This window comes from Ahaetulla prasina, chromosome 7 (genome assembly GCF_028640845.1).
Source record: "Ahaetulla prasina isolate Xishuangbanna chromosome 7, ASM2864084v1, whole genome shotgun sequence".
Taxonomy (NCBI): domain Eukaryota; kingdom Metazoa; phylum Chordata; class Lepidosauria; order Squamata; family Colubridae; genus Ahaetulla; species Ahaetulla prasina.
The window spans coordinates 54171916-54193764 of NC_080545.1; the positions used below are offsets into that span (position 1 = coordinate 54171916).

Sequence of the window (21849 nt, forward strand, 5' to 3'; positions counted from 1 at the left end):
AATGTGATTGTGAGAATGGTACTGTACCAAGCTGTAAATTGGTAAGAAATGTTGACTTTTATAATAGTTTTGGAATTCTTATTTTTCTTTCATTTTAAATGTTTCTATGCTATCCTGTCCTACAATGACAGCAATTATAAGTTTGCAAATAATGTAAAATGAATAAAATTATATCAGTGTATGAAACAAAAATATCTCGAAAGAACTGAGATATACTGTGCAGTGAATTCTGATGAAACCAGAACTAATGATAGATATAGGTAGCAGAATGTTGGTAAACACTGACATTTGTAAAATAAGCTTTCAAAAATAGTTCTGTAACCAATCCATGTCAAAGCAATGTTAAAATGAGAATGCATGTAATGAGAAAGCTGAGACTGAGTGTAGAAAGTGACAGAAATATGGGCCAAATATGAATAATGACAAATACATACGTAGACAAATATAGATTAGATGATAGATAGAGATAGATAGATAGATAGATAGATAGATAGATAGATAGATAGATAGATAGATAGATAGATAGATATGGATGGATGATAGTATGTGGCATATTATGCTATGGAATACTGTTACTAATTTATTTATAGTAATAACACAATGTTTGTCTATTATATTCTTCTACTTTTATATCAGGAGCATAACAATTTATGATAGAAAATTCTTTGTATCTGTGTTATTTAAGTTATAGTTTTCTTTTTTCTTTTTTGACTTTTGGCAATTACATAAATATATTCATACAGTTTTCTTGTCAATATTTTCAGAAATGGCTTGTCTTTGTTTTCTTCCTAGGGAAGTAATTGACCCTAAGTTACCTCATTAACTTTATGTCTAAGGCAGGACTAAAGTCAATTTCTTCATTTTAGTCCAACACCTTAACCAATACAGCAGATTGGCTGTCATATCAATACCAATATGAAAAGCAATAAAGACGTGACTTGATAGATATTTTCTGTAGTTTTTAGAAGTTGTAATTATGTTGTTAGCTATTGTGCTCGTTGGACAAATCTAAACCTACTATTAGACAAAAGAATTTGGGGCTGTCCTAAAGTGGCAACATTATTTGTTACATTTTAGAGAATTATTATACTAAGTCATTCTACTATACATATTGCCCAATATTCAGTATGTAGACACAATCTGCCTTTCTGCTGCATATAATAGAATGCCTTGGAGCTACCTAACACCTACAAAAAACCTTCACAGCATCGATCAATCAACTGATTGGTCTTTTAAACAGCTATACAGTTGTGACACACACACAAAATGGTCAGATATTTGATCACACACTCATGATTGCCATCCTCAATTTTTTTTACTACATTTTGTGGACTTCCTGCAATTATACATGTTTAGTTGCCTTCCCTGAATATGCAGCTGTAACAAGATTGAAAAGCAACAGCAGTTCCCATTTGACTTTCTCATTTCTGGTGAATATCAAAGTAGTTTGAGTTTTGTAGAAAAAAAACTAACAATTGTAACAATAATAAGGAGGAGATAGATCTAGTGCTCTTAATATGGGCATGTGGCCTAACTTGCATTCAAATGTGCAACAATATTTGGTGCTAAAATGCATTTGGTAATTTTTATGTAGTTGTTCACTTTCTTATAAATCAAAGTACATGTATGTGTGCAATTGAACAAATGTATCATTGAAATATTTCATAGGGTGAAGTTCGGAAAATAAGTGCTAATGCTTCTACTACATGTGGATGTCCACATTATTTTTGTGGTATGTACATATGTGTATGTGTGTCCCCGTGTGCATATGCATGCATATGAGCATTCTTTTCAAAAACGTTTGTTTAATATTTAGTTTTAATAACATAGTTGTTAAGACAAGCCCTATAGACTTTATGTGCTTACAATTTTCAGTAATCTTCTAGCTTAAAATAAAAAAGGGAGAGATTCTGTTAAAACAGAAATATTCGCCTAAAGAATATTCCTGTTCTTTAGTAGTAGTTCTTTAGTAGTGTTAAATTTATGAAAGGAATGATAATACATAGGTTGCTAAATATTATGTTATTTGAATTCCATTAAGACCTAAGCTATGTATTAAATATTATTAAATTCCCATTTATCCTAAAATATCAGGGCAGAATACAAGGAAAAGAAAAGAAATACAAATAATACAATAATATTAGCCAAGGTCACACTAACACTAAACTCTAAGCATCGACCATTGAACTTTGCAAATAAATCATAGTTGATCACCAAATGTTTCTTATTGTATGTAGGGGAAAAATGATAGTAAATAGTACTCTTGTTTTGAATATTCTATTTCCTTCCTTCCTTCCTTCCTTCCTTCCTTCCTTCCTTCCTTCCTTCCTTCCTTCCTTCCTTCCTTCCTTCCTTCCTTCCTCTCTCCCTAGAAAAAGAAAATGTCTGTATATTCCAAGAAGTCACTGTACTGAACCCGGGTCAGACATTGATTCAATATTTGGATGGAGAACTTTATTATATGGCAAAGTGTTCACAAGAAAGAGACCCTAACACAGGATTTTACACTATGACTCTAGCAGTAGTCAATTGTTCCCAAAAATGTGAAGCAGTAAGTAAAAATATACACAGTCTTTTCTGGATATAATTAATACAACTTCATTTAAAATCTATAGCAAAATCTATTTCCCAAGAATGGAGAAATTTGTAATTTATTTGTAACCAATAGGTATTTTAAAACAAATGAAAGTGAATTATGAATTATGTGCCTATCTATGCAGTGATCCTGTTATCTTTCCAGAGAAGAAATAGGCAATTTATTTCTTTTACATTATAGTCACAGAGCTTCTCAATCTATGGTCCTACTATATGTCATATTTTCCTAGTCTTCTTTTATAATCATGATTTTGGCTTTTGTGTGATGGGCAAAACTGCAAACTCTGGACTCACTGCCTGAACTTTTAAAGCAGCCCCCTATCTCTTTTTGTGGTATTTTGGGATTATGCATGAATAGAAAAAAATTATCCTACTTTGACACTGTAGACCAAATAAAGTAGCTTCCATGAGACTCAGCTAATTCTATCCATCTTGATCTTCACAGGCATTTTGCAAAGCATAGTCATAAAAAACATAAAATTAATTCATCAGACAATGTTAATTCAAGTGATACCTTTTTATAGCTTTATAGCACAATCTTTTTATGTTTTAAAAAAAACCACACTTTCACATCACATATAACTTTTTTCTTTAAAAAAAAATCAACATTAGCTGGGTAATCTTCATTATGTTGTCATTTCTTCGCTAATAATTGGATGATAACCTTCATATTATAGTAGGAAGTAATTTTCATATTTAATACGGTAGAAAGGGAATAATAGGAAATGATAATGTTAAATGTACTTAATTGTATTTTTTTTAATATAGCTATAATTGCATGTAATTTCTACCCTTGTTCTGTTGCTTCCACTTTTAAGAATAACATTCTCATCATATTCCAACTCTGAGACCAAACTAGGTTGCGTACACCTGCTGTATACAAGGCTAATTTTTATTTGGTACAAGACTGTTACCTATATTACTTTAAAGAAAAAATGCTACTAAAACTAACTTGTTGATTGGCATTATCAAACCTAAGCTTATATCTCATTGCAGGAAAAATATAGATATAGTTGCCAAAGAAAATCATATTGTTAACATATTGATACATACTGCCTATAGTAGCTAAATATAGTTTTAGCATTTAACTGTCTTATATATATATGAGACAATACATATGGACATTCTTTCTTTTTAACAGCATCAAGTACAGAGCCCATCTGAGGGTCAATATTCTTGTGGTTCTTGCATAAATGTCTCATGTCCTTTTTATACTGACAATGGAACTCTTGAGATTTATGAAGTAAGTGGGTTTAAAAATGGTTCAGAAAAAAATGAATAAGGATTCTGATTAAGTCAAGTACTAAATTCTACAATTTTCTGATATGATTACTCTTGAGTCAAACCTTTCTTGATTGGAGATCATATTGCACATTGAATATGATTAATTAAATGAAGCTAAGTATATAACGACACCAGGAATACTGGTGTTAGCTTGATATTATTAAATGAATTCTGTTTAAGTTTGATTTAGATATAGGCAGACATTTAACCAAAGTTACCTGCATCTATGTGGACACCATACTCAATCAGATTTTCTGTTTAGCACAGCAAACTAAGCTACATGTGAATTCTATTTCTGGTTTAACACCAGAAATAGAATTCAGCAATAAAAAACTGTTGATTTCTGCTGAAGTTGCCCTTTTTATAAATGCTTCCTATGAAAAACAGATTATCATATTATTCCTTTTTTATTCTTCCTTTCAATCATGATTGATGCTTGGGTACTTGCTGGCAAGTCCCTGCAGTTTTCTTGGCAATAATTTTTAGAAGTGGTTTGCCATTGCCTCCTTCCTAGGGCTGAGAGAAAGTGATTGCGAAAGTGATTGGATGGGGAGAAACAGACTCAAGCTCAATCCCTCCAAGACGGAGTGGCTGTGGATGCCGGCACCCTGGTACAGTCAGCTGCAGCCGCGGCTGGCTGTGGGGGGCGAGTTATTGGCCCCAACGGAGAGGGTGCACAACTTGGGTGTCCTCTGGGATGGGCGGCTGTCGTTTGACGATCATTTGGCGGCTGTCTCCAAGAGGGCCTTCCACCAAGTACGCTTGGTGCGCCAGTTGCGCCCCTTCCTTGACCGGGATGCCTTATGCACGGTCACTCATGCCCTTGTCACTTCCCGCTTGGATTATTGCAATGCTCTCTACATGGGGCTGCCCTTGAAGTGCACCTGGAGGCTGCAGCTAGTCCAGAATGCAGCTGCGCAGGTAATAGTGGGAGCAACTCGTTGCTCCCATGTAACACTAATCCTGCGCAGTTTGCACTGGCTTCCTATGGTCTTTCGGGTGCGCTTCAAGATTCTGGTTACCACCTTTAAAGCGCTCCATGGCTTAGGACCCGGGTACTTACGGGACCACCTGCTGTTACCTTTAGCCTCCCACCGACCCGTGCGCTCACACAGAGAGGGCCTTCTCAGGGTGCCGTCCGCCAAGCAATGTCGGTTGGCGGCCCCCAGGGGAAGGGCCTTCTCTGTTGGAGCTCCTACACTTTGGAATGAACTTCCCCCTGGCTTACGTCAAGTGCCTGATCTTCGGACTTTTCGCCGTGAGCTGAAAACGCACCTATTTATTCAAGCGGGACTGGATTAAAATTTTATTGGGGTTATTTATATTTTAAGATTTTAAATTGTTTTAAATTTTCGGCCACATTATAATATGTTTTCTTTTAATTTCTTTTAATCTGTATATAGTATATTTTTACTTGGCTCCCTGAGTCCTTCGGGAGAAGGGCGGTATAAAAATCGAAATAAATAAATAAATAAATTGGCCCAGAATCACCCAGCTGGCTTTGGGCCTAAGGCATGATTGAACTCACGGTCGCCTGGTTTCTAGCCTGATACCTTAGTCACTACACCAAACTGGCTTCTTCTACTGCATTAACCCATTGTTCTGATGTTCTCAGAAAACACTGACTGTAACAGAATTTAGTATTCATTAAACTAAACTTACAGTACTACACAGCTGTGGTCAACTGCATCATACCTGAAGCCATTAAGGATTGGAAAGTTGTCTTAACATATGATTCAATCATTATTTTTGCTACATTGTAGCCATTGTTTTCCATTTTCTTCCTTTTCCCCACTCCATCTCTCTTTTTTTTTAATAGGAAGGAAGCACATGGGACTCAAACTGCACTAAATATGAATGTGCAAAGATTGGTGTGGAGACAGTGGTACTTGGCTCCAGTGTGTTTTGCCCACCCTTTAATGAGACTGAATGTGTAAAGGTTTGTACTTTATACATTAAAATATTATTCATGTATGATTAATTTATTGGGAACTCAGTACCAAAGTTTGTTTAATATTATAAATATATAAAAAACTGCTTTTACTGTAATTTTTTCCTCCAAATTATACCTGCATACAGGTAATACTTTGAAATCTAGTATTCTCCTCCATTAGCCTATTTTACTTCCAAAGGAATATATTTGAGAGTTACAGGGGTTAAACTTGATTCTGTCTTCTGTTATTCATAATCGTTTTAGCAACATATACTGTCAAGTGTCTTTGATTCTGACATTTCCCCAAACGCCTACACAAAATTAAAATGCAAATCTAATCCACCAAATCAAAATCAATAAATCTTTCATATAAAAACTGATCTAAAGTTATAGTCAATAGATTCAATTTTTGTATTGTTTTGATTTGTTTTGATCCAATTCTTCTTGAAAAGTAAATGTGTAGTAGAGAAGAATTATCTCAAGCCTATGTTACATAGTTTTAATGAGTTCTAAATAAATGTATAGAGGCAGTACAGATAGTCCTTGACATACAATTAAGCCCAAAATTTGTTTTGTTAAGTGAAACATTTGTTAAGTAAATTTTGCTACCTGTTTTGCTACCTTTCTTGCTTCAGTTGTTAAGTGAATCACTGCAGTTGATAAGTTAATAACCTGGTTGTGAAGTGAATCTAACTTCCCCATTAACTTTGCTTGTCAGAAGGTCACAAAAGGTATTCACATGACCTTGGGGCACAGCAAAATTCATAAATATGAACCAACTGCCAAGTATCTGAATTTTGATCACATGATCATGGGGATTCTGGAAAGATTGTAATTGTGAAAAACGTTCATAAGTCACTTTTTTCAGTGCCACTGTAACTTTGAACAGACACGAAAAAAACTGTTGTAAATTGAGACTACTGTATTTGAGAGACTTCAGAGTAGTTGTTATATATAATTGCAGCCATTATTTTTTTACTTTTTTTCCAGGATTTTTGGCTGCATAACTAATTTTCAATATATCAGGAGACAATGACATTCTGAGGAAATAAAGTGTTCTTTCCATTTTACATGAAGGGACAATCCACCATGAATCTTTCAGTTCTTTTAAGATATAATTCTGGAATGGGAAACATCCACAGGAATTGCAGAGTTCTAGCTGTATGCTATTTTTTCACTGTCATTTTTTTTCTTAACACCTGGCTCAAAAAATAGCATACAGCTAGAACTCTGTCTCCGGTTCATGAATTATATCTTAAAAGAACTGAAAGATTCATAGTGGATTGCCCCTTCATGTAAAATGTTCCCTTAATTAAAATAGTTAAATAGTTAAATATTTGTAGATTGGATCTGATAACTGGCCTTTTCTTTTTGTTTATATGCATTGCAGTATCCATATGCCTCAATATGTTTCTTTGAGCACAGTCTTTTTTGAAATATTCCTTTTTAATTTTCCTAGAATGGTGGCTCTGTGCAGACCTATCACAATGGCTGCTGCAAGACCTGTAAGTGAAGACAGCTGTATTGTGTGCTAGTTTTGTGTTGGTATGGCTTTGGGTTAGGACAGCTGTGTGCATTCTTAACCTCTTTAAGGAGACATATGAAAAGAAAACAGCATGCTGTCTCTGAATCATGTCATATGTGTCCAGTCCTTAACAAAAGTAATTGACAAGCCTGGCTTTATATGGCTGCTAACATGGTGATATTAAAAATTAAAATTTGTGTTTGAACCTTTTCTTTTTGGTATATAACCAGTTCCCCCCAAATAATATAGATATGGCTAAAAACTGTTTTGAATACCTGTAAAAAACAAAGATTATCCAATTTATTAATAGGATTTTTCTCTAGTTTGTTGATTATAAGATTAACAAAGATTATAAGAAAATGAGAAAATGAGAAAATATGAATATTTTATTTAGATCAGTCAATGGAAAAATATATATCAAATAATAGTAGTTACTGACCTATGTTTTATGGAAATATGTTAAGTACAACCATAAGGTTGTAGTTAATGAGAAAATTATAGAAAATGCTTATATAAAAAGGGATATTGCACTTTTGAGACATTACATAAAAACATTAAATGTGAACAAAGGAAGCCGAGAAGCACAAAGCCGAAGACACCAGCCTGAAGATGATGAGTGAGACCTCATCAAAACGTCGCCAAGATACTCTCAACCTTACATGGGAAAAGACCCGAAAATGCCAAGACCTACATACCTATACCCATGAAAACCTACGAAAACAAATACATACATACATACATACATACATACATACATACATACATATATATATATATAGGTCTTTGGTTGTTCGGGTTTTCTCCCGTGTAAAATTAGAAGTGTCTTGGTGACGTTTCGACAAAGTCTCATTCGTCATCTTCAGGCTTCAGCTTTGTGCTTCTGGGAGCAATGTGTGATCGCAGCTGTTTCTTCCTTTTAACTGCTAGTGGGGGTTTGAACTGATTGGGTGGGAGCTTGGCTGTGCTCTGATTGGATGGGGGGGGGTTTGTGCTCTGATTGGCTGGGGGTGTGTCCTGTGTTGGTGGGGGCTTGTTTGTGCTCAGTTTAGTCTGTGTTGCAGGGGGATTTGAGCTGGTGAGCTGCATAGCTGTTGTTTGGCTTTGTGGTCGTGCTACATCTTCATAGTGGGTGTCAGTCTGCTGCATGTATGGATTGGAGGGGTTTGAAATGGCTAATGTTGCAGCTGCGGTCTGGCTTCTGGTCCTTGGTCGTGCTTCATGATCAGTGTGGGTTTGGGTCTGCTTTCTGGGTGGATGTGCGGTGGTGACATCCTGTGTGGACCTCGTGAGTGTGGGTCTGGTGTCATTCCTCGTGTTAGGGACTCGTTTGTCAATAAGGGCGGGTTTCCAAATGGCTGGTAGGCGGAGGTGTCATCTCGTTTGTTCATGCTGTGTGGGCGTTTTCTATCTCAATGGCTTCTCTGATTATTCTGTTGTTAAAGTGTTCAGTTTTGGCGATAGTTCTGGTCTTTTAAAGTCAATATCATGTCCTGTGACTTTAAAGTGTTGGACCAGGGAAGAAGTTGGTTCCTCTTTTGAATGAGTTCTTGTGTTCTTCAATGCGTGCACTTATTCTTCTGTTGGTTTGTCCAATGTATGTGGTGGGGCAGGCGGTGCATGGGATTTCATATACTCCTTGATTTTCTAACTCAATTTTGTCTTTGGGGTTTCTTAGGATGGTGGATATTTTTCTGTTTGTGCAGAATGCTGTCTTGATGTTGTGTTTGTGGAGGATCTTGCTGATTCTGTCTGTGGTGCCTTTTATATATGGGAGGAGGGCTGTGCCGTTTTCTTGTTCTCTGTCTTGGATTTTAGTGGGGGGTTCTTTTTGGATTAGCTTGGTAATCTTATTTCTTTGGAATCCATTGGATGTTAGTACGTTAGTGAGAGTGTCTAGTTCGGGTTTTAGGTGTTGTTCATCAGCTAAGCATTTTGTTCTGGAGATGAGTGTCTTGGCTACGGAGTTGATCTGTGCTGGGTGGTGGTGTGAGAGGAAAAAAAAAATATAAGAATATATATATTCTTCCCAAAAAGGAAGAAACAGCTGCGATCACACATTATCCTAGAAGCACGAAGCTGAAGCCTGAAGATGACGAATGAGACTTCGCCAAAACGTCACCAAGACACTTCTAATTTTACGCAGGAGAAAACCCGAATAACCAAAGACCTACACACACACACACACACACACACACACACACACACACACACACACAGTAGTTTCAGTAACTGCACTGTAAAACATATTGGCCAGCTCTAAAAGGTCATAAATTTTCTCATTCAGAATAGTGACAAATATTCCACTCAAAAAATATATATCAAGGTTTATTTTCTGATAATCTTACTTCTCAAAGTCTCAGTTTAAATGAGAACTTAAATGTAAGTATGATTACTTTTCACAATGGTGGAATTTGGATATTTTATTAGAGAGAGTAAAAATCCATCCAACCAAAGATGGTTCTTTCTATTTGAACTGGAATGAACATTCTGTAATGAGTTTCTTTTGTTCATAATACAAATATTGTCAGCAAAACAGTTTACTTCTCCTAGTCTTACTTGAAAATCCAACGAAGAAACCAGGATCAAATACACTTGAATAAAAAGCACCAAAGAAAGAAAAAGACAGCTGGGTTTTAATAATTGCTGGTACTCTCAAAAATGTTTTTCTCAAGCAAACCTACCTATACTTTTAGTTGTTGGGAAATCCTTCATGTTGCCTCTCAACAAATCAGGGTACGATCTCGTCAACCAGTATCTAGTATCTTTTAGAATACCTGTCTCTGGATTCAATAAGGCTGTACAGACTCTGTTTTCCATAAATTCATATCCACATATTACAGATCTTACTCAACATCTAAAGCAGTGTTTTTCAACTTTAGCAACATTAAGATGTGTGGATTTCAACTCCCAGAATTCCCCAACCAGCCATACTGACTAGGGAACTCTGGGAGTGGAAATCCATATATCTTAGAGTTGCTAAGGTTAAGAAACACTGCTTTAGATGTTGAGTAAGATCTGTAGTATGTAGTCAAACTCATCGCTACCATAGTATATTACTTTACAAGTAGTGAATTTTTCTTCTAGTATTTATTTACAATAGATGCCTATAAAAATAATACAGTTATTTGTTAGTTCTCCTGCCTTCTGTTAAGAAGTTGATGGCAGTGTGTCTAAAATCGCCTCTCTCCATTTTCATACAATACCCATGTGACATAGATCAGACAGAAATTTATCCAGTGTAGAAGAAAGGATAAACTGGTCTCTTGGGTGCCTGTCTAACACTTTGTACCACACTGGCTCTGATGAAACACTTGTAGAAAAAGATAGCACACCAAGGAAATATCTTACCACCAGCAATTCCTTTATCATCTTTTATATTTTGCTAAATGTTGTCTTACACTCTGCATTGCCATTAAATAGTACTGGCCAGTGGTATAGTGTCAGGGAGAAGAAGAAATCTGCAAACACTGTGTGTCTCTCCAATTTTCCAGAAGAATGCTTCCTGCTCAGATTTCTACTCAGAATATTCTGGAACCTACAACACACATACATATATTTTCTTAATAATTTCAAAGTATCTCTTTCTTCACATCATGACTTAAATCTAAAAATTCCTTTATCTAAAAAAAATTACTATTGTGAGTAGTATAATGACAAGGAAATTTTTGGCAATTATGTCACTAAATTGACATATTGATATTAATAAATTGATATTTGAAGGTTAATAACGTCTCATGTATACCATAAATTTCTCTCTCCCCATCAATATTTTATATAAATGAAGGAAATCATGTAAAAGCCAGCCATTGATGGGTAGAAGAATTTTTTTTACTGTTCTCTAAACCAAAGTTTAACCAAAAAAATTGGCTTTAGTAGTTATCTTCAGAACTTTTTGCTGAACTAGCTTTAAAAAAATCAATATTAAATGCTGTTTTATATACTAATAGAGGTTTTTTTAGAACAAACTAAAAGCATGTGCTTTTAATGGTTAAGGAGTATAACTGAACTACAAGTACAGCTTAAAATCCCTTGGGTTTTAATGGTAATGAATAATCTTTATTTGAAATGGTGAATGATTATATGCATGCTGAGTGAGTTCATATATTTAATTCTTACCTTGCCAAATCATGTTCCAGGTTTCTTTTTTCACATGCAAAATGTAAAGGCCTTATTATCCACATGGGTATTAAAACATAGGGATATAATAATTTAGAAAAATAAGAATACTTGTTTCTTTTTATAAAAAAGAACAGCTTCCATAAAAATTATTAGCAGTTGGCAGTGTAAGAATTAATGAAATGCTGTTTATGTAAAAATGTTTTTGCGTATTACAAGAAACTTATATTCCCAATAATTCTGCCAGGTTCTGGACGGGGTGTATTACCCTTTGCCATTAGCCCTGTAGTCTCTACTGATAGTATTAATTGTGAACCAGGTATTACTATTTTAATAAATGTATTTTATTTTCTTTATTTTTTAAAAAAATGTTGATATACATAGCTATATTACATTAGGTTGTGATTCAGAGAAGTGTTGATTGACTCTATAATTATCAAAAAATATATTATTCCATAGTAAAACTAGAACTACCTAAAAATGCACTTCATGAATCTTATTTTGTAAACAATTTTGTGGATATAATTCTTGAAATATAAACATTAAACATGGCCAGAAAAGGAGCAAATATATATTTCTAGCAAAATTAATGATGTGGACAATACCCATTTTGTGACTTTTATTGGGATTTTAAATTTCTGCTGTTGTTTTCCCTCTATTGATTGAATTGTTTTCCAATGTTCAAAGTAGTTTACAATCAATTCATAAAATGAGTTTATATAATATAAAATTTAAAAGCAAATCTTAATTAATAAATATATACATTGCAATACATCAGGGAAATCTACCCAAAGTGAATAGCAATATTAGTAACAGCAGAATACAAAAGCTGTATCAAAAAACCAATTTAATCTTTCTAGAAATAGAGCTTGAAAATCAGAATGCCCTTCTACAGTTTGATTGGGTTATTTTACTCTAAGCGATAAATTATAACAATAAAGACTAATAATTATATTTGTAATAATATCACAGCTGAATTGAAATTGAACTGAAGAAATAGGAAACTAGGGAAAATAGGCAAGTTATGTTATGTTGTCTGTATAATGAAACTGGAAAGCATTCTGCCTTTGCAGTAATGCCTGCTATAATTGCAGCATAATTCAGATTGCAGGGTATTTTCTGCAGATACATTCTTTCTATTCTAAAATTAAATGGCAATCTCGGCTATGCTCTTACTTAAGAGTAGTTTCTTGGATAGGCAGGTGTGCTGTGTCTCACAAAAAGAACTGCATCTTTGTTGGGCTCCTCTTGGAAATCCTCCAGTAATTCAGAGATCTTCTAGAAACTCTAAATTGGCTGCCCAAGGGGACCAGAAAAATGAGATCATGATAGAAGTGCCAATACTAAGCATTCTGTATTCTTAACTTTTATACACATTTTGATTTGACTGTAACCTTTTTCACACTTATCGAACATGCTTGTTCAACCTAATATAAATCCAGTTGCTGTGCAGCCTTCATCTCTAGATGTTCCATTTGGAAGAGAATAAGAAAGAAATATATATGAATGTGCATAAACAGCTATGAGATGTTCTGCTATTACAAACAAAACAAAGCTCCTCAAACGGATTGTGGGTGGAGGATTAGACACTTTGGTGCATGTTCAGAAGATGACACATACCTAAAGAGCTCTTTAAATAATGATGTAGTAAAAAAATGTCTTGATTATTGTCTTCATACTTTATGCTTTATCAGGTAAAAGAGATGAAAGGATTTGCCAGAAAATAATGGTCAGAACTACTGTAAGAAAAGAAGACTGCGTAAGCCAAAGTCCTGTAAGTATAAATGCCTAATTTGGGGGCTACTTCATATATAGGAGCAGGAAGTTTTTTTTCTTCTATTCAACCCTGTTTGATTATTGTAGACTGCCTGGACAAGTTCCTGCAGTTTGTTGGCAAGGTTTTTCAGAAGTCATTCGCCATTGCCTATAGTCACTTTCTCTCAGCCTTAGAGTATATCAGCTGCTAAAACAGGCTTGTGATTAGTGTGGTAAACATACATGCAAATCCTGTTTTGACATCTGGAAAATTTCTCTCCCTAGTAATATCCTCCTACTCATAAAAAGAATTTGCAGTTTAATTGCTTTTACCCTAACATTATTTAAATGCTGACTTCATTAGTTCAGAGACATCTCAAACCAGATGACTAGTGCAGAATAGAATTGCCTCTCCTAATTAGGCAATGACCAGTTCTTTAACATGGATACCAAAGCCTACTGATAACCCAAGCAAGAATTGGGTTTAATTAATATTGAGGGGACTTGTCCTGCCAATAATCAAGTTGTTGTATTTCCACCAGTGTAATTTCTAAGTGATCTCCAAAGGCAGGACTATGTGTTTTCCCAATAGTTCAGCCTATTGGGGATCAAGACATGACCTGATATCACTGTGGCCTCCTGGTCCATGTATGGTTGTAACTGGCACTCCATATGGAACCTCTATATCTGTGATGGCGAACCTATGGCACGCATGTTCAAAGTAGCATGCGAAGCCATCACACCCAGCATGCATGGCCTTGCCTGTTTGTCTTCTGGGTTTCTGGCACACATTGCATGTGATGATCAGCTGTCCTTTGCACACACAGCAGTGCCGAAAGCATGGTGCATCCATGCATGCCGGCCAGCTGATTGTTGGGTGCACATGTGTGCCAGAACCCGGAAATCAGCTTTTCCAGAGCATGAGCCCTTCTCATGCGCGGCAGTGCCTAAAACCGCCTGCACATGCATGCTGGCCAGCTAACCGTCAGGCGCGCATATGCGCTAGAACCCAGAAGTTTAGTTTTTCCGGGGCGCGGTGACAACAAGTGTGCATGTGTGCAATGTCTCTGCACAATCTTTTCGAAGCTTGCCATCACTGCTTTATATGGAACCTCGTTAACATCTATTTATTTTATTCATTTATTCAACTTACTTTAAATTGAGGGGTAGATTTTGAAGAAAGGCCTCCTGGCTTCCTTTTTCTATCTGCTATGGCATCAGCAGCTTTCATCTGCTATTGAAGCAAGAGTTGAGAATACAAGCAAACCCACAAGTCTCAAAGTCCTTCTTTCAGGGAAATGTGATCCCACCCAGAGAAATGCTGTAGGATTTAATCTGAGTTTATTTTGCCCTATTCACAACTTTTCTTCAGGATCATTGCAGTATGTCTTGGGTGCTGATTCAGAAATCAGAAATCACCAACATGTTATCAACATTACACTAGATCAGTGGGTGATATCTTCCATAGCTTTATTCTAAATGTTAAATAGCAGAGGAAGACCTTGGAAGTTTCTGCTTAGGGGTTCCATGAGCTCAAATTCTTCTGCCCCAAGCACCATAGGCTGGAACCACCTACTCCAGTAGGAGCATAATCACTATTAGTAGTATCCTCTCTACTTAAAACCCTTGTGGATATTCCTGAATGGTTTAATGGTAGATGATACTGGATGCCACTAAGAAGTTTAATAGAACCAAGAGGGACACCATTTTCTATGTAGAGGGATATATGCATGTTCAAGAATAAGTATTTATGTGGGCATATCACCTCATCTAACATGTCCATGACTATGTGTATGCAGGAATCTTAAGTTTGTTGCCTTGAACTGGAGATGTCCTGTTATTTATTAATATTCCTTTTTCTCCTTCCATGTCAGACATAGATGCATTTAGGCAGCACAGATATGTATATTAAAGTAATATTTGCAAGTATTATATAGTATTGCACAGATGTTCTTGTTTTAAGAACATCTGGCAAAGTGTGGCAATCGCAAAGTAAGTAAATGGCAAAGTATCATAAAAAGGCAAACAGCAGAGGAAGCAAACTGGCTGATTATGAATAGACCGTGGGACTATTGCATGAGACCTGAACACACAAGAAATTCAGCAAGATTATGAATTTCCAAACTTTAAAATAGATTTAATGACTGAAGCTGTCAATAAATTTAAATGATAAAATTTGAAACTATTAATGACATCCTTCTCCTTCCTGCCTCCTACAGATAAGTGTGGCTTCTTGTGATGGAAAGTGCCCCTCTGCTACGATTTTTAATGTCAACATCGATAGCCATTTAAGGTTCTGCAAATGCTGCCGTGAAAATGGAGTTCAGAATCGAACTGTGCCACTTTACTGCTCTGGAAATGGCACTGAAATTCTGTATGTCATGCAGGAACCTACAGACTGTTCATGCCAGTGGAATTAAAAATTTTGTGATTTCATGCAAACCAAGTTTTTGTTCTTTCTTATGATCAGATTTAATATATAAATATTTTCTCAATTTATATTTGCATAATGTATGTAAAAAGGGAGCATATTAATTTTTGACACATATGGAACACTTAATTCACTTTAAAGTAATGTACTCAGATATGTGATGTATGTATGTAATTCATCAGGAGCAGCCATTTAGTCATGTCTGACCCTTGGCCGCTTTATATGGATCAGCACTCTTCATGTTCCTCTGTCTTGCATCACCTCCTTCAGATCTGCCATGGTCATCCCAGTATCATTCTTTATAGTGTCTAGCCAACAGGATGGCCCCTATTCATTTTTCTACTGATCACTCTCAGCATGATTGACTTTTCGAGTGAGTCAGCTCGCATGACATGACTGAAGTATGATGCCCTCTGTTTGGAGATCTTGGCTTCAAGTGATATTTTTAATGAGGTTCAGACTAGGACTTCTTTGTTATTTTTGCAGTCCATGCTATGTGCAATAGTTGCCTCCAGCTCCATAGTTCAAAGGCATCCACCCTTCTATCTGCCAAGTTTCGCAGCCATAAGTAGCAAACCGAAAAATTATTGCATTAACTAATCTGCATTTGTTTGCCGGTGTGATCTTTTTATTCTTCCAGATGTTACTCATGCCAGACATTGCAAGTGCTATACACTCTCATGTCATTTATGTAATTAGCCAACATTAACTATATAATTCTAACACATGCCTTGTTCTGGGGTTATATCAAAACTTTACAGTTTATTAGCACTTCTACTGGCATCACTGATTATTCTTCAAGAGTAATCCTATTCTGCATTGTAATATTTGTGATATTTTATTAAAATTTTGAAATCCATAACATGGTCGTATTTCTTATTTTTCTGGTTCTAATCTTTTCTAGCATACTTTTTATCACTATGATTGCATGTAGTAATATCTTATAAGCCATTTTTGACATTATTTTATATTTGCAAGAATTTATGCAAAAGTAAATGATAGTTTCTATACTTTTCCTGCATTAAAACATAATTTGAAATGCTATATGCACTCCTAAAGAGGAAAATGTATGAAAAAGCTGCATTTTTTAAAGAAAGGACATGTTGAGGTAGAAGGCTAACTATACTAGACTAATGTATGTTTTGTGCAATCGTTCATGGTATTTCTAGCATCTCTTGATTATGTGTTACAATATTTTTAATACATAAAATACTGTATATAAATAAATATTTTAAAAAAGAATTGAGTATTACAATATATTGTTGCCACAGGAAACTTTTAATAACTAAGACTTTTATTGGGAAGATAAAATGAATATTCAAGAAAAACCCTTTAGAAAGTCATATTTTATGCAGCCTTTTAACAAATCATTTCTCCATTAAGTTCTAGGGGAAGATTACAAGTCACATGAAAGTACAAATAATGAAGTTCCCAGATATGCTCCTACTATATAATAAAGGATTCACAGATTGCCAGATATGCTCCTATTATATAATAAAGGATTCACAGATTGCCGGCTGTGAATCCCTCTTTGTGAAGTGGGGTCATAGGGGTCAGATGGGCTTGTTGGTCATGTACCTGGCTCCTTGCTGCGTGACAACAGCCCTGCCCGAGCTGTTGGAGATGCTTGCCGGGGTGGCGGTTGAGACCCCTAGACTTATGGTCATGGGGGACTTTAACCTGCCATCTACCAGCATGTCATCAACGACGGCTCGGGAGTTCATGGCCTCCATGACGGCCTTGGACCTGACGCAAGTAGTTGATGGCCCTACTCACATTGGGGGAAGCACACTGGATTTGATTTTTATCTCTGGACAGTGGTTGAATGATCTGGATTTAGGAGATCTAGTTACCGAGCCGTTGTCATGGTCGGATCATTCTTTCCTTCGTCTGGACTTTCGGACCGCCACTCAATACCGCAGGGAGACGGGACCAATACGTTGGTTCCGTCCCAGGTGCCTGATGGACCCGGAGAGGTTCCTGACGGAGCTTGGGCTGTTCCCTGAGGGTCTAGCCCACGGCACGGCTGAAGAACTAGTCGCGGCTTGGGAATTGGCCGCGGCTGGGGCTCTAGACCGTGTCGTGCCTTTGCGGCCTCTGACCCGGCGTAGGTCTCAATCAGCTCCTTGGTTCTCTGAGATGCTGAGGGAGATGAAATGCCGGAGAAGATGCCTAGAGAGTGCCTGGAGATCCAGCCGTTTGGAGGCTGACCGGACACTAGTTAGGTCTTATAGTAGGACCTACCTAGTGGAACTGAGGGAAGCGAGACATCTCTACGTCTCCTCCCTCATTGCGTCGGCAGATAACTGCCTCGCCACCCTGTTTCGGGTGACCCGCTCTCTCCTTCAACAGGGGGTGCGGGATGACCCGTTGCAAGGGCATGCCGAGGAGTTTAGTGGTTATCTATACGATAAAATCGTTCAGCTTCGGGATGGCTTGGATCAAAATTGCGTGGATCCAGGTGAGAGGTCGGAGACTTGTCTTGTTGAGACTGTTTGGGATGGATTTGATCCTGTGGCTCCTGAGGACATGGACAGGTTGTTGGGGACGTTGAATGCCACCACATGTTTACTGGACCCGTGCCCCTCCTGGCTGGTACTGGCCACGCAGGAGGTGACACGAGGCTGGCTCCGGGGGATTATAAATGCTTCTTTGTTGGAAGGGGTTGTCCCTGCCGCCTTGAAAGAGGCAGTGGTGAGACCCCTCCTCAAGAAGCCTTCTCTGGATCCAGCTGTTTTAGGAAATTATCGTCCGGTCTCCAACCTTCGCTTTGTGGCGAAGGTTGTAGAGAGTGTGGTGGCATGTCAATTACCCCAATACCTGGATGAAACTGTCTATCTGGACCTGTTCCAGTCCGGCTTTCGGCCCGGATACAGTACAGAGACGGCTTTGGTCGCGTTGGTTGATGATCTCTGGAGGGCCAGGGATAGGGGTTATTCCTCTGCCCTGGTCCTATTAGACCTCTCAGTGGCTTTCGATACCATCGGCCATGGTATCCTGCTGCACCGGTTGGAGAGTTTGGGAGTGGGAGGCACCGTTTATCGGTGGTTCTCCTCCTATCTCTCTGACCGGTCGCAGATGGTGTTGGCAGGGGGGCAGAGATCAACCCCGAGACGCCTCACTTGTGGGGTGCCGCAGCGGTTGATTCTCTCGCCTCTTCTGTTCAACATCTATATGAAGCCGCTGGATGAGAGATCATCAGTGGTTTTGGGGTGAGGTACCAACTGTATGCTAATGACACGCAGCTGTACTTTTCCACCCCAGGCCACCCCAACGAAGCTATCGAAGTACTGTCTCGGTGTCTGGAAGCCGTAAGGGTCTGGATGGGGAGGAACAGGCTCAAGCTCAATCCCTCCAAGATGGAGTGGCTGTGGATGCCGGCACCCCGGTACAGTCAGCTGCAGCCGCGGCTGACTGTTGGGGGCGAGTCACTGGCCCCGATGGAAAGGGTGCGCCACTTGGGCGTTCTCCTGGATGGGCGGCTGTCTTTCGAAGATCACCTGACGGCCGTCTCCAGGAGAGCTTTTTATCAGGTCTGCCTGATTCGCCAGTTGCGCCCCTTCCTTGACCGGGATGCCCTATGCACGGTCACTCACGCTCTTGTTACCTCTCACTTGGATTACTGCAATGCTCTCTACATGGGGCTCCCCTTGAAGGGCACCCGGAGGCTCCAGTTGGTCCAGAATGCAGCTGCACGGGTGATAGAGGGAGCCGCTCGTGGCTCCCATGTGACGCCACTCCTGCGCAGGCTGCACTGGCTACCTGTGGTCTTTCGGGTGCACTTCAAGGTGTTGGTTACTACCTTTAAAGCGCTCCATGGCGTAGGGCCGGGTTATTTATGGGACCGCCTACTGCCACCGATTGCCTCCTACCGACCTGTGCGTTCTCACAGAGAGGGACTCCTTAGGGTGCCGTCCACCAAGCAATGTCAGCTGGCGACCCCCAGGGGAAGGGCCTTCTCTGTGGGGGCTCCCACCCTCTGGAATGAACTTCCCCCAGGACTCTGCCAACTTCCTGACCTTCGAACCTTTCGCCGCGAGCTGAAGACATATCTATTTATTCGCGCAGGACTGGCGTAGGATTTTAGTTTTTAATTGGGTTTTTACTGTTTTAATTATATTTTAATTTGGGCCAATTTAATAAGTTTTTTAAATATTATTTTATCTTGTATTTATTCTTGTTCTGTTTTATCTGGCTGTAAACTGCCCTGAGTCCTTCGGGAGAAGGGTGGTATAAAAATCTAATTAAATAAATAAATAAATAAGGGGAAAGGAAAGAGATAGGTAGAGAGGAGATTAATGCTTAATCCATTGCTCATTTTTACTTTCCAAATCACCTTTCAGATAAGTTTTCTCAAACGGGAGTCCAAGCATTTATTTACATCTCAGAGGAAAATGGTAGGTTATTTAAATGTATGTGCAGGAAAGGGAATTCACTTCCTCATCTGCTTTTCTGTTAAAAATGGCTCTCTTAAATAAAATTTTATTAGAAGAACTACATCTGCGTTAAAATGTAGTTTTGTACCTCACTTTATTTTGTGATCAATTATTTATATATTTACTAGAAACAGTGTATGAAATGAAAATATTTTCATTTAGGGGAGTATCCATTTAATTAAAATGAAATATGCTGTTCCAAAGAAGTTTACTCAGCCTGTAAAAGGGGCTTTTTTGCTGATTGTGTAAAGCTGCCTTATTGTATTGATGAAAGCCTTATGCAGAGCTGAGAGTTGCAAACAAAGTGCATTTTTGCTCTAGAGATGTTGTCACTAGATGACTAGTGAATGTATGTATTTTAATTCCACAATAACCATCCTATATTTACAAGAACTGTCACTGTTATAGCCGAAAGTGAACAGGGAAAATGTTTGTCTTTCTTTAAACAAGTGGTCCAATTGGAAACAGGGTATAGGAAAATGTACTTGATTTTAAACAGCAGTCCTGAAATAAACATTTCAAACTTAGTAGCATTTCCATTTGAGTAGCTTTGGACAAACTTTCATTATTAAGATGGCTGAAACCTTTTGCATGATTATCTAATCCACTCAGGTTTAAAGGCAAAATACCTAGTTTATAAACACAATAAAATTAATTTCCTTCACTACAAATACTATTTTTTATATGAAGGTGGCATACAACAAATAGATAAATAAGGTGTAATCAATCTATTTTGAAATCTGTTAGGATTGCTTGTAAAATAGATGACAATATGTATTTACTTTGATTTACATTTTTGTTTTTCCATCTTAAATCATTTTGAATTAGTCTGTTTAATCCCAATTTCCCTTAAAAAACCCCAAAAAACTCCCTTATGATTCTGTTATTAATGTAGTTTTAAAATATTTTTCATTACTATTGTGTAGTAGTTTAATCCAGGAATCCTTTTTCCTGTTCTTAACTGAATGCTGCACCCATTTCACAGATTTTCGGTGATCTGTAGCTGACTTTACATGCAAAACCCATACATTTAACAACACACCTTTAACTAATTTCAAAACCTCAAATTATTCAAATTTGACTCCAATTCCTCTGGGGTCCCTTTGAAGATAACCAGTTGAATTCAGTTTTCCTAACCATGGTATACTAAGTAATCTGGATATCTGTGTGGTTCTTGATCTTCCAAATACATTAGTTTTACAGAGTTTTCAGCAAGTAAACACAGTAAAATGAACGAAGACATTATCCATTTGCCATTACTGAAAGGCCCTATGAACCTGACATATGAAATAATAATAATAATAAAGAAACTTTGTGCTTTCCAAGAACGTTCTGCGCTTCCAATGGTGGGGGGTGACTGTATCCATGCTCCTTGCCCACCAAAAACGTTCCTGCTGAAAGGCAGGAGGACCATAGGCCCCGGGTGGAGGAAACGACTCCGCCCCCCACCCCTCTTTCCTTCAGTCAGGTCAGCCCTCCCGTTTTCTTCCAGGCGGCCCTCAGCCCACCCAGCGGGATGGTGAAGTGGCCAAAACGAGTTGGACTGAAGTAAGTAAAGGAAGCAAAGAAAACGGCGCCTCACTCCCACTGGGGACCCAGAGGCACTCGCAGCCCTCTTTCCCCAGCGAGCAGCAGGTAGGTTTTGCGCGCGAGAGGCGGCCGAGCTGGCCAAGGTTTGGCGGAAGGGAACTGCCGCGCTCTTTTGGAATCACTTGGTGAGCCAAATCCAGTGACAGAGCGCAAGCGCTGGATTCGGCAGCAAAGGTTCTCCCGA

At 37.9% G+C, this 21849-nt stretch overlaps 1 protein-coding gene across 1 annotated transcript in view; it reads left to right on the plus strand.

Moving 5' to 3' along the window:
• The window catches only part of OTOGL (otogelin like), a 118108-nt gene extending 101367 nt beyond the window's left edge, over nt 1-16741 (plus strand). The window contains exons 47-54 of the mRNA XM_058191655.1: nt 1-41; nt 1669-1732; nt 2373-2551; nt 3737-3838; nt 5699-5818; nt 7272-7317; nt 13148-13227; nt 15428-16741. Of these exons, the coding sequence (XP_058047638.1) occupies nt 1-41; nt 1669-1732; nt 2373-2551; nt 3737-3838; nt 5699-5818; nt 7272-7317; nt 13148-13227; nt 15428-15628 (833 nt within the window). The 3' untranslated portion in view covers nt 15629-16741. The remainder of the gene's footprint in view (nt 42-1668; nt 1733-2372; nt 2552-3736; nt 3839-5698; nt 5819-7271; nt 7318-13147; nt 13228-15427) is intronic.
• Nucleotides 16742-21849: the final 5108 nt, after the last annotated feature.